The sequence below is a fragment of the Acanthaster planci genome, linkage group LG17 (assembly GCF_054643075.1).
Source record: "Acanthaster planci isolate LZ-2023a linkage group LG17, COTS_SCS, whole genome shotgun sequence".
Classification (NCBI taxonomy): domain Eukaryota; kingdom Metazoa; phylum Echinodermata; class Asteroidea; order Valvatida; family Acanthasteridae; genus Acanthaster; species Acanthaster planci.
In genome coordinates this window covers 7,587,072-7,605,435 of record NC_141793.1, presented here as the reverse complement: position 1 = coordinate 7,605,435, position 18,364 = coordinate 7,587,072, and the positions used below count along the sequence as shown (strand labels likewise).

General features: G+C 40.9%; 1 protein-coding gene and 1 long non-coding RNA gene across 5 annotated transcripts in view; one reads left to right on the top strand and one right to left on the bottom strand.

The window, feature by feature from the left end:
- The window catches only part of rpa3 (replication protein A3), a 43,480-nt gene extending 34,379 nt beyond the window's left edge, over positions 1 to 9,101 (bottom strand). Inside the window, exon 1 of the mRNA XM_087147895.1 lies at positions 8,833 to 9,101. Within this exon, the coding sequence (XP_087004021.1) occupies positions 8,833 to 8,928 (96 nt within the window). The 5' untranslated portion in view covers positions 8,929 to 9,101. The remainder of the gene's footprint in view (positions 1 to 8,832) is intronic.
- Positions 9,102 to 9,245: 144 nt separating this feature from the next.
- Positions 9,246 to 15,731, top strand: LOC147796323 (uncharacterized). Of its 4 annotated transcripts, none has more exons than XR_015428146.1 (5): positions 9,246 to 9,473; positions 10,588 to 10,719; positions 11,380 to 11,461; positions 11,954 to 12,069; positions 12,523 to 15,731. It is a non-coding gene; the product is annotated as an uncharacterized LOC147796323 (long non-coding RNA). The 4 variants fall into 4 exon arrangements; XR_015428148.1 differs by having other exon boundaries at positions 9,255 to 9,367; XR_015428147.1 differs by lacking the exon at positions 10,588 to 10,719 and having other exon boundaries at positions 9,278 to 9,675.
- The last annotated feature ends 2,633 nt before the right edge of the window (positions 15,732 to 18,364 follow it).

Genomic DNA, 18,364 nt, shown 5'->3' with positions numbered 1-18,364 from the left:
GCGCGAAAATTTGAATCTCTGCCAGCCAGTGACTGCCTTCGTTTTGGCATACTTGATTATTTTTCAAGATTCTTGTGTTGCTACTTCAACTGGTAAGCAATATCTCATTATCAGGAGGTTTTAAACTTTAAGCTTTCCCCCTTTCTAGGCCGCTTTAGGCCGATTCCACCCCAAGATGGAAGAAGAGATGGAATCAGACACCTCATGGGATCAATTATCACAATCTAATCAAAGGCCTTATGGCAATCTTCAAGAGAACGATGACAGATCACGATCAACCCTAGATAGATTAATGAGTCAAGCCCAAAATGAAACACAGTCTCAACCAAAAAGCCGTAAACGACAGCACATAACATACAGTGACGTCTACACAGACTCAGATAGTGACCCTCCACAAAACTCCCAACCTAAACGCCGTCTCATTCAGAACTCAAACATCAAGAGTCAACCCACACTGGTCATCATTAATTCCCCTGATATCAAACTTGCTAAGGTTAGCCCGATTAAAATTGCTAAAGCCTTGAACATCCTAGATCGCAACTTTGTGAAAAGCGTCACCAAAAACAATCAAGGGGGCATTACTGTAAGATGTCATACGTCAGCCCAGGCCAAAAAACTCAAAGCCATGTCGCAACTTGATCAATGGACTATAACTACTGAATTTGCAAAATCAGAAACCCAGAGTAAAGGTGTCATAACTGGAATCCCCACTGAACTTGATGACAAAGAAATTCTAGAAGATTGCAAGAAACAAGGTATCCTAGAAGTCAAGCGTCTAATGCGCAGAAAAGATGGTAAATTGGAGAAAAGTCTGTCTGTCTGCCTAACTTTTAACACTCCCACCCTCCCTGAAACCTTCCAAATAGGATATGAAAACTTCAGAGTCCAGCCTTTCATCCCACCCGTCATCTGTTGCTTTAACTGCCAACGACTTGGTCATGTGGCTAATAACTGTCGTAGCGCTACTAGGTGTGTTCGTTGTGGTGGCTCTCACTCATACGAACACTGCACACAGAAGGATGAAGTTAAATGCTGCAGATGTGGGGAGCAACATTCATCAGCATATGCAGGGTGCAATACTATGAAACAAGAAAGACGCATCCAGAACATCAAAGTTTCATACAATATATCATATGCAGACGCAGCAAAGGCTATCAAAACAGACATCTCAATAAACCCAAACACATCATCCACCCAATCTACTCCTGCAACACAACCAATGGCGACCCCTGAGGTAAAATCCACACGTCGTGACAACCCAAATAGAACAAAAACTAAGATCAGCAGACCTATTCAACCCAAAACTACCCTCCCCTCGAAACAAAGAAAGGATACCACCACTCAAACTGAACAGGCAACTGCAACACAAACTGAATCCACGCATCAGCGCCTTTGTAGCGCAGCCAATATCCTACTCACCGGAGTAATGCAAATAATGGATACATGTACATGTACCTTTAAGAACAAAGATGAGAGAGTAGCTGCAACTAAATCTCTTATCGACCATCTTCGTTCCGAAACCTGAAGAACTCAAAAAACACAAAGAAAAACCTGGCAGACGCAGATCAACTCCACAGACTCCATCCAGCCCGAAGAAAACAGATGCGTCGAAATCTCATCAAACAAAAACAGGAACACACTCATCTGACCAGTCAAACGCAAGCCAACCCCCCAAAACTAACAGAAACGCAACATCATGAATATTTACACTTTGATGACAGGTTTACTTATCTTACAATGGAATGCACAATCCCTTCTGGCTCACCAAAAGGAACTAAAAGAAATAATTTACTCCTGGCCTACGATCAAGAAACCAGACATTATTTGCGTCCAAGAAACTTGGTTGAAAGAGAATAAAAATTTCAGATTAAGTGGCTACGATGTATACCGCCATGACCGAAACAACTCGAACAAAAAAAGTGGTGGTGGATGTGCTTTTATTGTAAAACATGGAATTGCTTTCAAATACAAAACGGGTTCCAATATCCCTCTGGAGCTCCAAATAGGTGAAATTTACAATGACTGTAAAAATAAAATTAACATCATCAATGCTTACAACCCTTGCTCCACACTAGACTTCAACTCACTTAACCAAATCATTGGAAACACTGACAAGCCTTGCATAATCTGTGGCGACTTTAATGGTCACAACCCACTATGGGGTAGCTCTAAACTTGATCATAATGGACAAATTATTGATGATATTATCTCTAACAACAACTTGGTCTGTCTTAACACTGGAGAAGGTACCAGAGTTAACTCATCACGCAGTTCCCTTTCATGTATAGATATTACCCTTGCCTCCCCTTGCATAGCCTCCAAATGCAAATGGACCATTCTAAATAACATGATGGGGAGCGATCACTGTCCAATCACTATTGAAATTAATCATCGCATTTATAAAAGCACTGACCACTTTACACCTCGGTGGTCACTTAAAAAAGCTGATTGGGGCAAATTCGCAAAGGAATGCAACTGTCTAATCGGTAAGCCAGACAGCACAGTCAGTATCGACGCCACATACGACAACTTAATTCATGAACTTGATTGCGCAATGGCTAGTTCTATACCTAAAACCAAACCCAGTTGCATAAACAAACCCCCTACCACTTGGTGGAATGACGAATGTCAGAAAGTTATACAAAACAAAAAGGAGGCTTTAAAAAAACTGAGAAAAACTAGTCTCCCATCTGATCTAATAAACTACAAAAGAGCCTGTGCTATCGCTAAAAAAACCATCAAAGTTGCAAAAAGAAAAGACTGGGAACAATTTTGCAACGACGTTAAGCCAGGAACTAATACTAAACTTATTTGGAACAAAGTTAAACGTATTGACCCTTCTCACAAAAAGACCAACATTCCGGTCATTAATTATGATGGTAAAAACGTTGTCACTGATAAAGATAAAGTTGAGACCCTTGTTGATAATTTTGCTAAAATCAGTAGCAATGAAAACTACAACCCCTCTTTCATCAACACCAAAAAAGAGGCAGAACGCACTTTCAAGTTTCAAGACAACAATGATGGAGTCCTTAATGAACCGTTCAACATTGACGAATTGAATTATGCCATTGAAGCTTCCAAATGTACAACACCGGGGAAAGATGAAATCAGCAATGCGGTTATCAAACATTTGCCCACTAAAATCAGGGAATACTTACTCATCATCTTCAACATGATCTGGTACACCTCCCAATGCCCTAAGCAGTGGAAAGACACTATTCTCATTCCTATCCTCAAACAAGGGAAAGATCCAGCCAACCCTTCATCTTACCGCCCAATAGCTCTCACCTCCACCCTATGCAAGCTAATGGAACGCATGGTTAACTCCCACTTATTGTGGTATATAGAAGCACATGACCTCTTCAGCCAGAAACAGAGCGGCTTCCGTAAAGGACGTAGCACAAAAGATCACATTCTCAACCTTGAGTCGTCCGTCAACAAAGCCCGTGCTAACAAAGAAAGTACTCTAACAGTCTTTCTTGACCTTGAGAAGGCCTACGATATGCTATGGCGTAAAGGGATCATAATTAAACTCCAAGCCATGGGCATATATGGGCGAATAACCCGCTGGATTGATAATTTTCTCTGTGATAGAAAAATCCAGGTCAAGGCCAACAATATTCTCTCTACTGAAAGAACCCAGGAAAATGGTGTTCCCCAAGGCAGTGTCATCAGTCCTTTGCTTTTTAACATTGCAGTGAACGATCTCTCCCAGCACCTTCCCAACATCAAAGTTTCCCAATATGCAGACGACATAGCCATATGAAAGTCTAACAGGAACATCTCTTTCCTTGAGAAAATAATCCAAAATAGTCTTAATAACATTCTCACTTGGTGTGAAAAATGGGGTTTCAAATTATCCTACCCTAAAACCGTTGCAGTTCTTTTCACCAACAAACAGAAAACTAACGTCTCCCTCTCTATCCAAAACCGCTCGATCCAATTTTTACAATCAGCCAAATTCCTGGGCGTTACCTTTGACAGCAAACTTACGTGGAAACTACATATAGATAATATTGTCATGAAATGCAAAAGAAAACTTAACCTCCTGCGCTGTATTAGCGGAACCACGTGGGGCACTGACTGCAAGACACTTTATCAGTTATACTCAGCTTTAATCAAACCAATTCTTGAATATGGATGTGAAGCTTTCGACTCCGCTTCCACTACCATGAAACAAAAATTAGACAGCATACAATATCAAGCTCTTAAAATCAATCTGTACAGGGACTCTCCAAGGTACTCCTCTCTTCAAGCTTCAATTAGAATGTGGCGACCCTCCACTGAACCTCCATCATCAATTCTTGAGTGACATTTACAGCTTCAAAATAAAGGCTCACAAAAACCACCCAAATCAGTATATTGATCAAGATAACTGGCAAAAAAATTACTTCAATGAGAAATGGAGTCAAACGCCTCACAAAACTCCTTTTGAAGCCAGAACTACTAAATATGATATTGTTACCTTCCCTTTGACTAACACCTTTCCATATTGGCACTATTACAATCCTAACATATCTACAGAAATCTTTTCCCGGATCTTATACAAGGACGACCCAAACATGCGAGGAAGTATCAGCAAAGATGTTATTAATACGGTTTGGCACAAATCACTTCAGATCTATACTGATGGATCTTTTAATCCTGACCTCAACACAGTTGGCTGCAGTTTGCATATTCCCCAACTTAACTACTCCAAAAATGTCAGACTTAACAACGGTATCTCTATTTTCACTGCTGAACTTTTCGCCATCCTCTTAGCCGTGGAATGGATAGAAACCGTCAACCCACTTCATTCTTGTATATTCAGTGACTGTTTAAGTGCCATCCAAGCTATTGCTAACCCCCTGCCCCAAAATAAGATCGTCTGTGACATTCGACATACCCTCATTAATATTCAGCACCAAGGAAACGTTGTTGTATTCGAATGGATTCCGGGCCATTGTGATATTCCTGGCAATGAAAAAGCTGACAAATTAGCTAAACTAGGAACCAAAAAACCAAATGTTGACCATCACATCCCTTTCTCTGACACCGAAACCAAACACTGTCTTAAAAAGGATCTCATATATAATTGGAAAAAGTCCGTCCCAAATATTGACCCTTCTAAGCACCTACAGCTTGACCCTTCCTTTACCTTTACAAAATGGGGCAAAGGACGTACACAAGAAATTAAGCTACACAGACTTCGCCTGGGCATCTGCAAAGGATTTAATACTTTCCTCTACAACATCGGAAAAACTTCCAATAATTTTGGCGATTCTTGCGGAACTATCGATGATGTCAAACATTTCCTGCTTGAGTGTAATAAGTTCAATGCACGGAGACAGACCCTCCAGAAAACACTAGGTTTAACTGACGCTCAAATGAATCTCACACAATTATTAGGGCAAAAACATTTCTCCCATTCAGTCCTAAAATACATCCATAATTGTAATGTCAATATCTAACTTCTCCCTTTAGAGTGTTTATTCCTTCTTGATTTTGAGATTATTGCGCATGTGCGGGAGAGGGGGGCGCCAATGGTTGGCTGGACACAGTGTCGCCTTTCATCACCTGAAGGTGTTGCGGACCTGCGAAGAACCCGGCGGGGCCCGGGCCCTTAAAATGCACGGTACACGGTCCGACCTTGCAGGGCACCAGCGACACTGCATGTTCGCAGGATCATTGGCGTTACCTCTTCTCGTGCTCACATGTTAATGCCGTTCTGTTGTAGCAATTTTTGATGTCCTTTTCTTTTCCTTTCCGGCTCTTATAATATCCACTCTTTACTGTCTGATCAAGTGCCTTTAGCTATTTGAATTTCTAGCTGTACTACCACATGGCTAAGCGACCTTTTGCTAATGGCATAAAGGGCACTAGCGTATGCCATACATGCCATTAACTCTACAACAACAACAACAACAACAACACTGAGCCAGGGATGTGCATTTGCGGGTATTTTTAGAACCGGGTACCCGTTTTTTGTTAACATCGGGTACCCGGGTACCCGGAAAAGAGATTGCCTAATAATAAATGGCATTGCGCGCGACCTGGTGGATCATGTGCCCGAAACATGGTTCTCTTTGGTACATAGGAAGCAAGCAGAACATTATTCTAAACGTCGGAGTTAATCTCTCCTACCTTTTTATCAAACGAAATTGTTACCTTCAGTTTGCAAATTTTTTGTGGGTGTATGAAACAGAAAAACAAATTTCACGGGGAACGTCAGAAAAGAGAACAGAGCTGCAAACCACCTACATGATATACGCACCTGCAAACGCTCAAAGTAAATGTCCCGGATGCTGCATGACCACGTACACGCGGAACGCATGTGGCGTGCACAAATGGTGAGCGCTGGTCGTGTCACGTGCGGACCAGATCAGTGCTATGTACATCACTGGTTAAAAGGCTTAAAGTTTTATGTACAAAAATATCACCGTAACTCGAACAATGCCCACACCATTACATCCACTTATTTTGAAGTTTCTGATTCAAAAAACCGCCACCAAAATGCTTCAAACGGCGTTGAAAGTATCAGAAGACTATATAGGGTTAGGAGTCACCACAAGTTCATTTCTTTTCTGACGAGGACCAGCACATTGCATAAATCAACGTACATGTAGCTGCAACTGTGTAATCCTGGCTTTCAAGACGCTGAAACTAACCTGATTGCAACGCGGGCCCAATTGTAGTCCCCTTCAGGCAGTCCAATAGCTGACACTGCAGCGGCCATGTGACCGTAAAAAGAAAGGTCATATGACCACACATAGGGAAGCCCAAGTGAAAAAAATAGCAGCACTTCATGTTGTTGAAATGACTAAGCGATACGAAAGTTTTGCCACACGAAGGTACGTACCACAATGAAGTGGTTTAGTTTAATAAATACTTTTTCTGGATAACTCCATTCCCCTGAGGTTCAGTTGTCGGGATTTTAATGTATAAGTACTTCAACAAGTGACATTTGATTGGCCTGACAACAGTCACCTGTCAACCTGTCACCTGTCAACATTTCCTTTTTTCGAATGAAAAAATACTTGGATTTGAAATGCTTTGGTACATACAGCAAACATCATTCCTGCTTTTTTGGTCAATTCCTCATCCACAGTTCCGCTGAATCACTGAGGAAATTCAAGTTGCTTTAATTTAAAAATAATTTTGAAACAGCATATTTCTTGGTATAAAACTTAACTAAACTGGTTCTCTGACTCTTTGGGTTTGTAGTGCACATTTAGTGCTTTGATTATTATTTGAAAGAGAGGCCGATCAACCGCACAATTTGTGCGTGATCACTACTTACCGCACTCCGTGTGGAGTCCCAGTACCGCTGGAATATTACACAGTCCGCGCTTGCTTCGTCATCAATCCCGACATAAAGTAATTTTCATTCACATTGTTTTATTTGACAAAAATACTCTTAATTCAAACAGTAAGCATGACTTATTCCGCACAAAAGTCATTTAGGCCGACAGGGTTTGATAGTTACAAATACAGTCATGCAAGTGTACATCAACAGCGCTTCCCCCTCATAAGACAAAACTCCTTCAGTCTCTTGTTCATATAGGTTTGGTACAGTCATTTTCCTAGTTCCGGATCGCGAAAATTATTCAGTAAGACTGCAGCTAAAAAATCCTCAAATTCGAGTGAAATATGGTCAGAAGTCAACTTTGTGTTTTGGATATACTTCAATTTTTTTTTTCAAAATCTAAGCTTTTATATTTGGTCTCACAGGATCGATCGACGAAAGTGACATTGACACCTTTCCTAGTTCTAGATCGGTTTAGGATCGAGACAAAAATGTCTTCACAAATAAAAAGTAACCATACAAAAAATCCATTTTCAGCCAAAACCATTATAAAAAGTTGCTTTTCTAATAGAGAATCTTTTAATTTTGAAAAAATTAGATGAAAAATAAGAATTCCAATGAATTAAAAAGGTAGAAATCGCGTAAGGTTTGACTCGACTTTTCAACTGTACAGTGAGCTATCAACATTACCCTCCCCGCGCCACACAGTCGAGGAACCCATTACGTCACATACATTTCTGCTGCGCCCGTGTAGTTGAGTTCGCAACAACTTTGCGTGGTAACGCCGCGTGATCCGAGAGTGGGGGAAAAGCTTGCAGTTTTCGGTAAATTAACAAAAACGGAAACTCTATAAAAGTCATTTTGATTAAGCAGACATTAGATGCAAGGGTTTATATGACTATTTAATTTAAAGAAATATTTAAAATCACACGTATCGAGTGACCTATCGCTCGTAAATTTTAGTGGTTTTTTCGCTCTTGTGAACTAGGAAATTCCGGAACTAGGAAAACGACTTACGGTACAATGGGCGGAGTGGGTAACAAAATTAGCTGCCGATCTCCGAATTCAAGTTTCATGTATGACCGCGGGATCGGGTTTTCATCGGCACGATGGTTTTCCATGAAGTCTGTCCTTCAGTAAGAAATTTCACAGACATTTTATGCACGAATGTTTGTTCCTAATTTATCTACTTTTTTACGGGTACTTGGCCCGGAAAAATGGAACCAGATTTTGAAATCGACGGGCGGGTACCCGGCACAGGCCTATACTTTCTTGGTAACATAGGCCTAATGAACATCATCATCCCAGGTAATTTAGAACAACACCAAGATATTTCACACCGGTGCAATTTCAGCTCATAAAATGATACGGGTTTTTAGTTAGGCCTATGCCCCCAGATATCCCGGAGAAATTTTTCGAAAGAAATCCCAATGAATTGGGACGGGGCCCATACGACTGGGGAGTATTCATAGGGCACTGTTTACTCTAGTATAGTAGTAACCAACATGGCCAAGTTCAAATGTTTGACTAAAAATACAGCTTACTTCTTTAACACGTCCAAGTAAACACACTTCGTTTCCTTGGTATTTGGACAACATCGATCCATTTATTCGAGGTTTCGGCTGTCCTGCCTGATCCATGTCTTCTGGAAACGTTGACGAGTAGGCCTACTACTAGTAGTACTCGGACTCGGGCTTCAGATCTGAGGCTGAGACTACCCTGATTTGTCTAATGCGCGCGCCCTGACACGTACGTCTGACGAAACATTTCAAAGTCAACGCTTTACAGCAAAACTCGTATATAGCGCCGCGAGCGGCGTAAGATGGCGAACTTCACAGTGAATACGTAAAACGTTGTAATTGACCGTATTAACGGCGTCCCCAATTTCAGTCATATTCCCCAACGTAGTGTATTTATTGGGAAATGTTAAATTCGAAGAACCAGACTATATTCTACGATTTCATTCCGACCCATATGCAGCAAGGTATGAGACGGAGAGAACCCCCCCTGCTTTTTGTTGGTCATTGTCTCGCAGGAATCTGGGGAATTCCTTTCAGACATCTTGGGGGGATGTGTTAAGTAACTATAGTCTGGAATGTGTATAGGGATTGGACATGTTGGGGGGTACCCCTCGGTCTCATTTCTTGCTGGGTATAATTCACAGCGTCGGTTTAAAATTTATACTGTACGTTCAGGAATACGACTAAAATTGGGGACGCTGTGAATACGGTCTATTGCATGGGCGCCATTAAAGCAATGATACGCCTGCGCAATGCACAGTAGTGCAAAGACGCAGGCGCCGCGGCAGGCATGTGCACCTGGTGAGCCTGCGCCTAAGCACAACCGTAAACTGCGCAGGCGTATCACTTGCTCAAATGGCGCCTATGGTAATTACATCCTTTGGGCAGAGTTATCCACCTTGCGCCTTCGGCGCTATATGATCTTTGCTTCACAGTCACTTCGCCCCATTTTCGCGTCGCCCCTAACCACTTCGCCCCTTATTACTTCGCCCCATCCCCCCCACAACCTCCCCCAATGGGCCCACGGCCACTTTGTCGCCCCACGGACGTCATAATAAAAAAATCTAGACTCAGCTAATTGGCTGAAGCAACCGAAAGTGGCTTGGCGGCCATTTTAACGAGCCGAAAGTTTGTAAACAAACCAACGCCGAAATTTCAGATTTTTTTTGGCCTGTAAACTTAATTTCGGGACACTAGATACCTCAGGGTTGAGGTAAAACCAGGTACGTGTATATGATACTCGTGTCTGTTTCCTTCCTCCATGGTTTGATCTGCGAGAAAAGTGCCGATTTGAGTATGAATTTCACTACTGATTAGTGATAAAGCGTCGTGCGTCGCCGCCGCCATCGATCTCCATGCTTTGCGCTTGGCGCTTGCCATGAATATGATAAATTGTCGCTTAGTTAAACGGGAATTCAACACGATAACATGACCAGACTTTCCAACAGATTTTCTCAGAGAAATCGATGAAAGAGCACTTCGTGAATCATGATGAATGTTATGAAATTCAAGCAACATGAGCAAAGACATGAAGAGGGCAATGGGAACGATAACGTTTTAGGACGCCGTACATATACAAAGAAAACAAATTTCACTTTTATAGTTTTACAAACAACTCACTTAAATTTGATGATGGTGATTTCCTCTTTAAAATTATATTTGTGAAAAGGGGTCAGCATGGTCGGGGTTTTCATCTCCAACTATATCCTCACACATCATGTACATACTTGGAGTCGTACGTGGCTCTCTTTTGACATGTCTACTCTTATCTGTCACCAGCGACAAGTAAAGACAAATTTCAAAAGAGAGCCATGTGCAGCCCCATGTGCGGGACTAATTTTCAATAGGGATGGCCCAATGCCCAAGTAGAGGTGTTTATGCAGGATCTGAAGAAGACATCGGTTAAACTAGGTAAAATGGCATGAATCATGGCAAACGAAGATATGCACAAGAATGGGGCCCAATTTCACGGTGCTGCTTACCAAAAGTGAAAAATCGGCACTTACCATAACAGAAAATTCTGTGCTTACGGCGAACGTATTTCATGGGTTAGCATGGAATTCTGGCATGTGTGCATGCGTACATCCTGGCAACGAAGGATTCTGTGCTTAAAGGCTTAGTGCAGAAGTTTTCTGCTAGCGGAGTTAGCGCAGAATGGAGATCGTAAGTGCAGAATTCTGTGGTTAGTAGCCCCATGAATTTGGGCACAATTGACAAGTATCATCTAGCATTGACCTAGTCTGTGTAACTTGTTTGAGTCTAAACCGCCTCTGAGAGGCTGTTCAAGACCCAATGTTGACAGAGTTCTTGCGGCCTGGAAAAGTCATGGAATTTTTATAACACTGTGTATGATTTCTATCATTAGAAATACATGTATGTGCATTTTATTCACAACTTTAAAAGTCTGAATAGTCCAAACATTATGTTATTGGGTCATGGATTTTCATAATTTGGTTGTAAAAAAGTTGTGGAGTTTAACTGTCCTTTAGGTGCAGGAACCCTGTGTTAAAAAAGGCGATTCGTAGGGTCTAGGTTACTGACATGTGACAACTCTTGAATTGAAACTTGCAGTTGCTGGATCTGATGACCAGACTATAGGAATGGCATGATGTGGCAGACCAACCTGGCAGGTGTTGAAGTTTTCCAGAAGCGAGTGAGGGAATTGTATTATTTCGTCCTGTCAAAATTTGTCCAAGCAAGGGATTTAAGGATACAAGAACAATTACTCAAGTTCAATAAGTCATTTGTGTTTAAAATACAGAAGAGAACTTTGGGTCCTAAAGCTAAGAAATCCCAAGATAATAGGCTTCCCGATGACTACCAGAATTAGTCAGTGAAGAATGGCAAAATACATGTATTTGACCCTATAGGCAACAAGCTACATACAGAAAGTTGTACATGTATTGTGTTGATGCTCTCATTGATGGACTGTAATAGGACATCCAGGTAAAGGTTCACGGCAAGTGCTGTGTGGGAAATATAATGAGTCTGGATAACCTCTCTCTTTTTTTAGACTCGTATTCAAATTTAAAAGCATATTTAAACTGGCATTCCTACAGATATTCTAGATGAAATCAACTGTTTTGTGTATTTGTAATGTGTATTTGTATTGTGCACATTTTAATCTTTTAATCATCATATTCAGGCAAACAAGAATAGTGACTACTTACAGAAAAAGGTCGAAGCCAGTGTCGTCTCTTATTGTGACTAGTGATTTTCTCAGAGACATCTAGCCCTGATTACTTCTGTGGAGGTGTTGAGGTAAGATTACTGACTTGAGAATAATATGAGTTTGGTCAGCTTTTTCCTTATTGGATTGTTTCTTATGTCATCATTCTGCATCCTGGTGGCATGATGGAGTCTGATTTTGCAGTAACATTGTGATATGTGGCATATTAGCCTGAAAAAGTGGTTGTTATCTGGCTCTACGTCTAGCATTTGTTCATAGAGACTTTCAAATGTGGTGGTACCCACTTCAGATAGCACAGAACAAGAGATGGCATTCTTTATTCTAGTTTGTCTGGGCATTTTTCCCTCAGTGACGATCAGAAGCCTTTTGATGTAGCGCTCAGTTGCCTCACATATCTTCACTACACTGCTTGTGGGGAGGATGAGACCACCTCTGTTTTTTTGTTTTGATGAGGGAATATGAGGGGGATGGATCCTCACTGTGCTGTCAATGGTTAATGCATCTAAACATTCTCTACATTTCAGGGTCCGCTTCACCATCTTGACAACGTAGCCAGCGATGTATCCAACACAGGATTTGGCAAAAGCAGATAGGGAAGCAACATTGGGAATATCAGCATAGTCAATATCATCAGTCACTAGTGATTGCAGCTCCAGGTTATACCTTCTTGCAACTAGCATGTCGTGACTTTCTTCGGGAACAGCCTGCTTCACTACATTCTTGAAGGATGCTGCTGCAAGAATCCTTGTGGCATCCTGAGCTGAACAGTTTCCCTTGTTCACTTTCACATTATGCCGCATCAGGAGACGTTTGTATGCCGATGTAAACTGTTGGACAGTTGGGTTGTTATTAGAGCCACATGACAGGCGGATTGCACCAAAGAACAATTCAATGTGGTCCTGACTTAGCTTGTATGTCAGTAGGTACTTCAGTGGCGAATTTGCTGCCTGAACATACATTGTGTAGAGATTTTTCCCACTCATGATGCATGCCATAAAGCCAGTGAATGATGTTCTGTGGCGCGTTGAAGTCATAACCTTCTTATCACTATTTGTAACCATAGCAAGATAGTTGTAGGTAGAATTTAAGAATGGCAGAAACAGCCTTTCATGAGCAGATATGAGTGGTAGCTTGTATTTCCTTACTAGTGAGTTTCTGGAGTTCAGGATATCAAAAAGAGATCCAATATCTCAATGAAGTTACATGTTCCCTCACTTCCTTGAAACTCTGGCAATTTCAGGCTCTCACGGCAGTTCTTTATCGCATCTGCCACACTTGCACTCAAAGTCTGTGCAGCTGTGTCCACCTTCATCACTTTTTTTGCCATCCTATATGCTTTCGACGAAGTTTGTTTCCCAGCCCCTCCTTGTTCTGTATACCATACAGTCTTTGAATGTACTTCCATTCAATTGGTGGATTCTCTCCATCCTTCAGCACTTTCAAGGTCCCTATGCAGTTCCTTGCCAATTTCAACATGTGGCAAGCATCCAGCATCACCCACACCTTCTGGCCAGGATTTGCAGGATGGGTAAATGATGAGTCCATGTTGTCTGGACAAATGCTTGCACCTACATGTACCTCATTCAGCATGGTAATATGTGCTGAAGGTCCATCATAGGTCAGGGAAATAACAGACACTCCAATTTCCTGTCATTTCATAAAGCATTGAGTTACAAAATTTACTTGGTCTTTGCCTGTCAAACTATTTATCATGAAATGAGCAACAAGGACCTTCCAGCTTCCATTAATGGCCACCAACATGAACACTAAGGCATTAGTTGCTATTGGAAGACTGTCTTTTTCTACTCCATTGCCAGTGTCCCCATACCCCAGGATTTTTTCTCCACACATTTCCACCGATTTCATGAGTGACATTTCATCAAGCATTAGTGCACAGAGGGTTTCTTTCCCTTCCTCCTTTTCTGCCTGAAATCTGGTCCCCAAAGCCTTGAATACAATTTCCTTAAATCCAGGAGACCCGTCAGTTGCACTGTACCACTTTCTTAACCTGGAAGAACTTGGTAAGGCAAGTTCAAAGGTATCTCGAACATACTTATATGCTTTTGCAGAATGAAAGTGAAGGGTCGGAGCAAATGATTTCAGCAAGGGAATGTACTCCTTTCGGGCATGTATACCTGTGCAGTGATACTTTAACTGTCTACTAATGACAGCTTTTGGTATCCCAGACAGTGTGCCATCAAGAATTTGCCCGCAGTTTTCAGACACCATCCCTTTGTCCTTCAACTCCGCAACAACTGATGTCAGTGATTCAACCTTTTTCCTCAGGCGTCGGCTCTGTTGTTGGCTGCATTTTAGTTTTTTATGACAAGACTCCAAAGCTGACTGCAGATGGGTAATCTTCCTTTTGAGTGTCATTGGGCTGGACGTGAGGGCATAAGGATGATCACTTGCTGTACAAGGTGCGACTGCAGAAGAACTGGAGTTGGTTTTAGCATCACAATTCTGTGTTCAACTGCGAGCAGCCAGGGGTAATCTTTGTGCTGGTGGTTTTCTTAGGGGCTTGGGTTCCTAGAGTGAAAACTAAAAGGGGAAGGGGAGGGAAATAAGAACTCTTAAGTGGGAAAGAGGAATAAAACGAGCAACAACAGTCCTTTTAATTTATAAATATACATGTCTCTGTATAATAGTAATGACCTGAAAGAAGAGCAGTTAACATTTTCTTGCTTAATTAACCTGGGTGAAATAAACATTTACACACAATTGTAAAAAAGGTTTTATCTGAAATTCAACCACACTGACCTATTTAACATACACAGTCTAGGTACGTGTACATTGATGTGATTTTCGATATTTTACTCCTTTACTGAATAATATCTATCATTTGTCTTGCTGTTCAGAAGTGTGGTTATGTGGTGCTCTTCCTTGAACTACCTGCTTTTTAAAGAAATAGGGTGGGAATTGAACCCACATCTCCACTTGTCACACTTCATCTCCACAAATTTTCTTTCTTCGGCCTAAGGTACTTTAATGTGCCTCTTGTATCTGAGATATGTGTTCAGTACACATCTAAAGGCAACTTTGTAAATTGTGACTAATTATTGGCAGTTTCAGACTAAAAAGAAATACTGACCTTCTTCAGATGGTTTGGGAAGCCTGGAAAAATGCTAGGCACAGCATTATACCTCAGGCGCACTGTTTGCCCCGACCTGTCAAAATCAATCTCCATAAAGTGAACACTGCATACAACAGGTACACCAGGTGTTGGCCTGAATGACTGCCATCACAGTGCTACAGTCCATTTGCAGCACAGCTCTTTGTCCTTGGCAAACCTGTATGCAGTACAAAAATGTACTTGATTCATTTGAGCCCCAATTATCATATACATGTACAATCAAATTTTTAATCCATAAGGTACATGTAAGCATTGCAGTTTGTTCTAGAGGATCCTCATCATATTGAACTTTTTTGTCTATCCTGAACTAGGTCTTACATGTAGTGAATTTGCTTTTGTTCAAAGTCCTGTTCACACCTCTCCCCATCCAACTCACGTTCTGTGGAAAGTTACAAATATATTTCAACTTATAATATGTGCTTAATGTTATATGCCTTAATATGTTCCCGTTTTGCTAAATTAAATTATTGCATTAGATGTGTTATTATTTCATACACTTGTATTGTTTTATCGCGTAATTTTTTAAATCACCTTGGCCCTAGTTTTGTAAGTAGGCCTACAACAAAATAAAAGAATATATTCTCCATACTCATTTACAAATACTAGGCCTACCCCTTGTGTTGTATTTCTAACAAGAATGTCAGAGAAATACATGACTTGCTTATGAAAGGTACATAGGCCTAATATATATGCGACTTGTCATTGCGTTAGTTTGGACCCCTCAACCATGTTAACCTTTGGCGTATGACATGTAAGAAGGTTTACGCCAGACAAAAATTCTTTCCTTCCGAAAGTTTTCAACCCGAGGCAATACTTTCTTTGGCGCTTAATTTTCCTGACCCACTTTTTTGTAGATTTTAACCTCCGAACCCCCTCCCCAAAAAGGGCTACCCAACCAAAAGTGGAATTCCCAAACCCAAAAGGGCTCCCCAACCAAAAGTGGAATTCCCAAACCCAAAAAGTCCACCCAACCAAAAGTGGAATTCCCAAACCACTACCACCACCACACGACCTTTAACCTCCAAACCCCCTCCCAAAAAGGGCTCCCCAACCAACAATCGAATTCCCAAACCCAAAAAGTGGAATTCCCAAACCACTACCACCACCACCACATAACCTTTAACCTCCAAACCCCCTCCCCAAAAAGGGGTTCCCAACCAACAGTGGAATTCCCAAACCCCAAAAGGGCCCCCCAATCTGTAAGTTCTGTGCTTTCTGGCTGAAGCTCATCAGCTCTACGAGCCAATTCGGTCGCTTCTTGTTTTGTTTTACCAATAACGTAGTCTTGGAAACCTGAAACGCGTCTTACAAAATCTGTGTTTGTTTTTTGTCTACTTGTGTCTACATTATGTTGAGTCAAGAAAACCCTTTCTTTTTTTAAATACGACATATAGGCGATTTTTTCCGTCTAGTTGAAATATTTGGGATTCTATAGTTGTTGGCCTATAGCCAGTTTCTTTTTCAATAGCGTCATAAAACTCGTCCAGTTTACTTTCAACTAACAACCTTCTTAGTTCCATTAGTTTGACTTGTCTTTCAAGTTCTGTTTGGCGCAGGGGGTCTATATCTTTAATTAATTCATTGCATCTTTTTTCAATATCTATAGTTTCATATGTTTCTTTTTCCTCTTCTGGATCAACTTGAAACGGTAAAATGCCTTCTACAAGATCATTGTCCTCGTTAGGTGGCAGCTCTTCTGAAACACCATGCTTATTTAATAGTTCTACCATTACTTCTGCCATGGATTTTTAGCTGGTTCAGCAGTTCAGCCGAACCAGGTATTGTAGTCGTTCTGGTTCTTTTTTTCTTTCCTTTTTTTTAGCTGGTTCGGCAGTTCAGCCGAGCCAGGTATTGTAATCGTTCTGGGTTTTTTTTTTCTTTCCTTTTTTTTAGCTGGTTCGGCAATTCAGCCGAACCAGGTATTGTAATCGTTCTGGGTTTTTTTTCTTTCCTTTTTTTTAGCTGGTTCGGCAGTTCCGCCGAACCAGGTATTGTAATCGTTCTGTTTTTTTCCTTTCCTTTTTTTTAGCTGGTTCGGCAGTTCAGCAGAACCAGTATTGTAATCGTTCTGGTTTTTTTTTCTTTCCTTTTTTTTTTTTTAGCTGGTTCGGCAGTTCAGCCGAACCAGGTATTGTAATCGTTCTGTTTTTTTTAGCTGGTTCGGCAGTTCAGCCGAACCAGGTATTGTAATCGTTTTGTTTTTTTTTTCTTTCCTTTTTTTTAGCTGGTTCGGCAGTTCAGCCGAACCAAGTATTGTAATCGTTCTGTGTTTTTTTTCTTTCCTTTTTGTTTTTTTTCTTCTTCTTCAGCCAAGTTTTTCTATCTCTACACTTTGGCACCTAAGAAAATCAGAACAATTTCAAACTTGGAGGATAATTGTGTGATCATCCAAGGACGGTCCTAGAAGAAATTCACAGTGATAACTTAAGTAGTTTATTTATTATTGATTTTTGAAGAATTAATTTTCCCCCATAGACTTTGTACACAGATTGCACACAGTTTTCGGACTGTCCTATATCAGGCTATGAGGGCGCTATTGCAGAATTACGGTCACACCTGCCTGGGCTTTCAATTTTCAACAAACTGTCGCATATTGAACCATGTATGGCGTTGTTGCACAACATAAGGTTTGTACACACATTGTCCCGCATAATGCGTGAGCAGTCCTCAACTTCGACCCAGAATTACTACCAGAACGAAGAAGAAATCAGACTAAATTTTCCCTTCCGTTCGATCGCAAATATACCCAAGTGTCCAAATATTAAATAATATTTCATAAGTTTTTCCCAGTTTAGACAAAAATCACGTGACATGAAATTAAAGGAGCAGTTTTCCTGCACACGTGTTTCTAGCCCATTGACTTTGTACACGTTTTTGAGCGACAATTTTGGTAACTTTGCAGTCTTTGATCGTTCCCAAAGTGATAGCCAACAAAGACCCCGATGCAAGATTTATTGCAAAGGGATGGCGTCATGATGACATCATCACCTTATTTTATATTCATTTCTGAATATTTAATTTTTCCCCATAGGTTTTGTACACGTTTTTCTACTTAACACAAGTGAACAAGTAGTCTTTAACTTCAGCGCAAGAATACTATAAGAACAAAAGGGAAATCGGGTACTTTACGCTCTGTTATTTTATTTGAAATATGCCTAAGAGTCCGAATATGAAGTAATATTTCATAAAAATTGTTCAGTTTAAGCGCAAATCACGTGACATGAACTTACAGA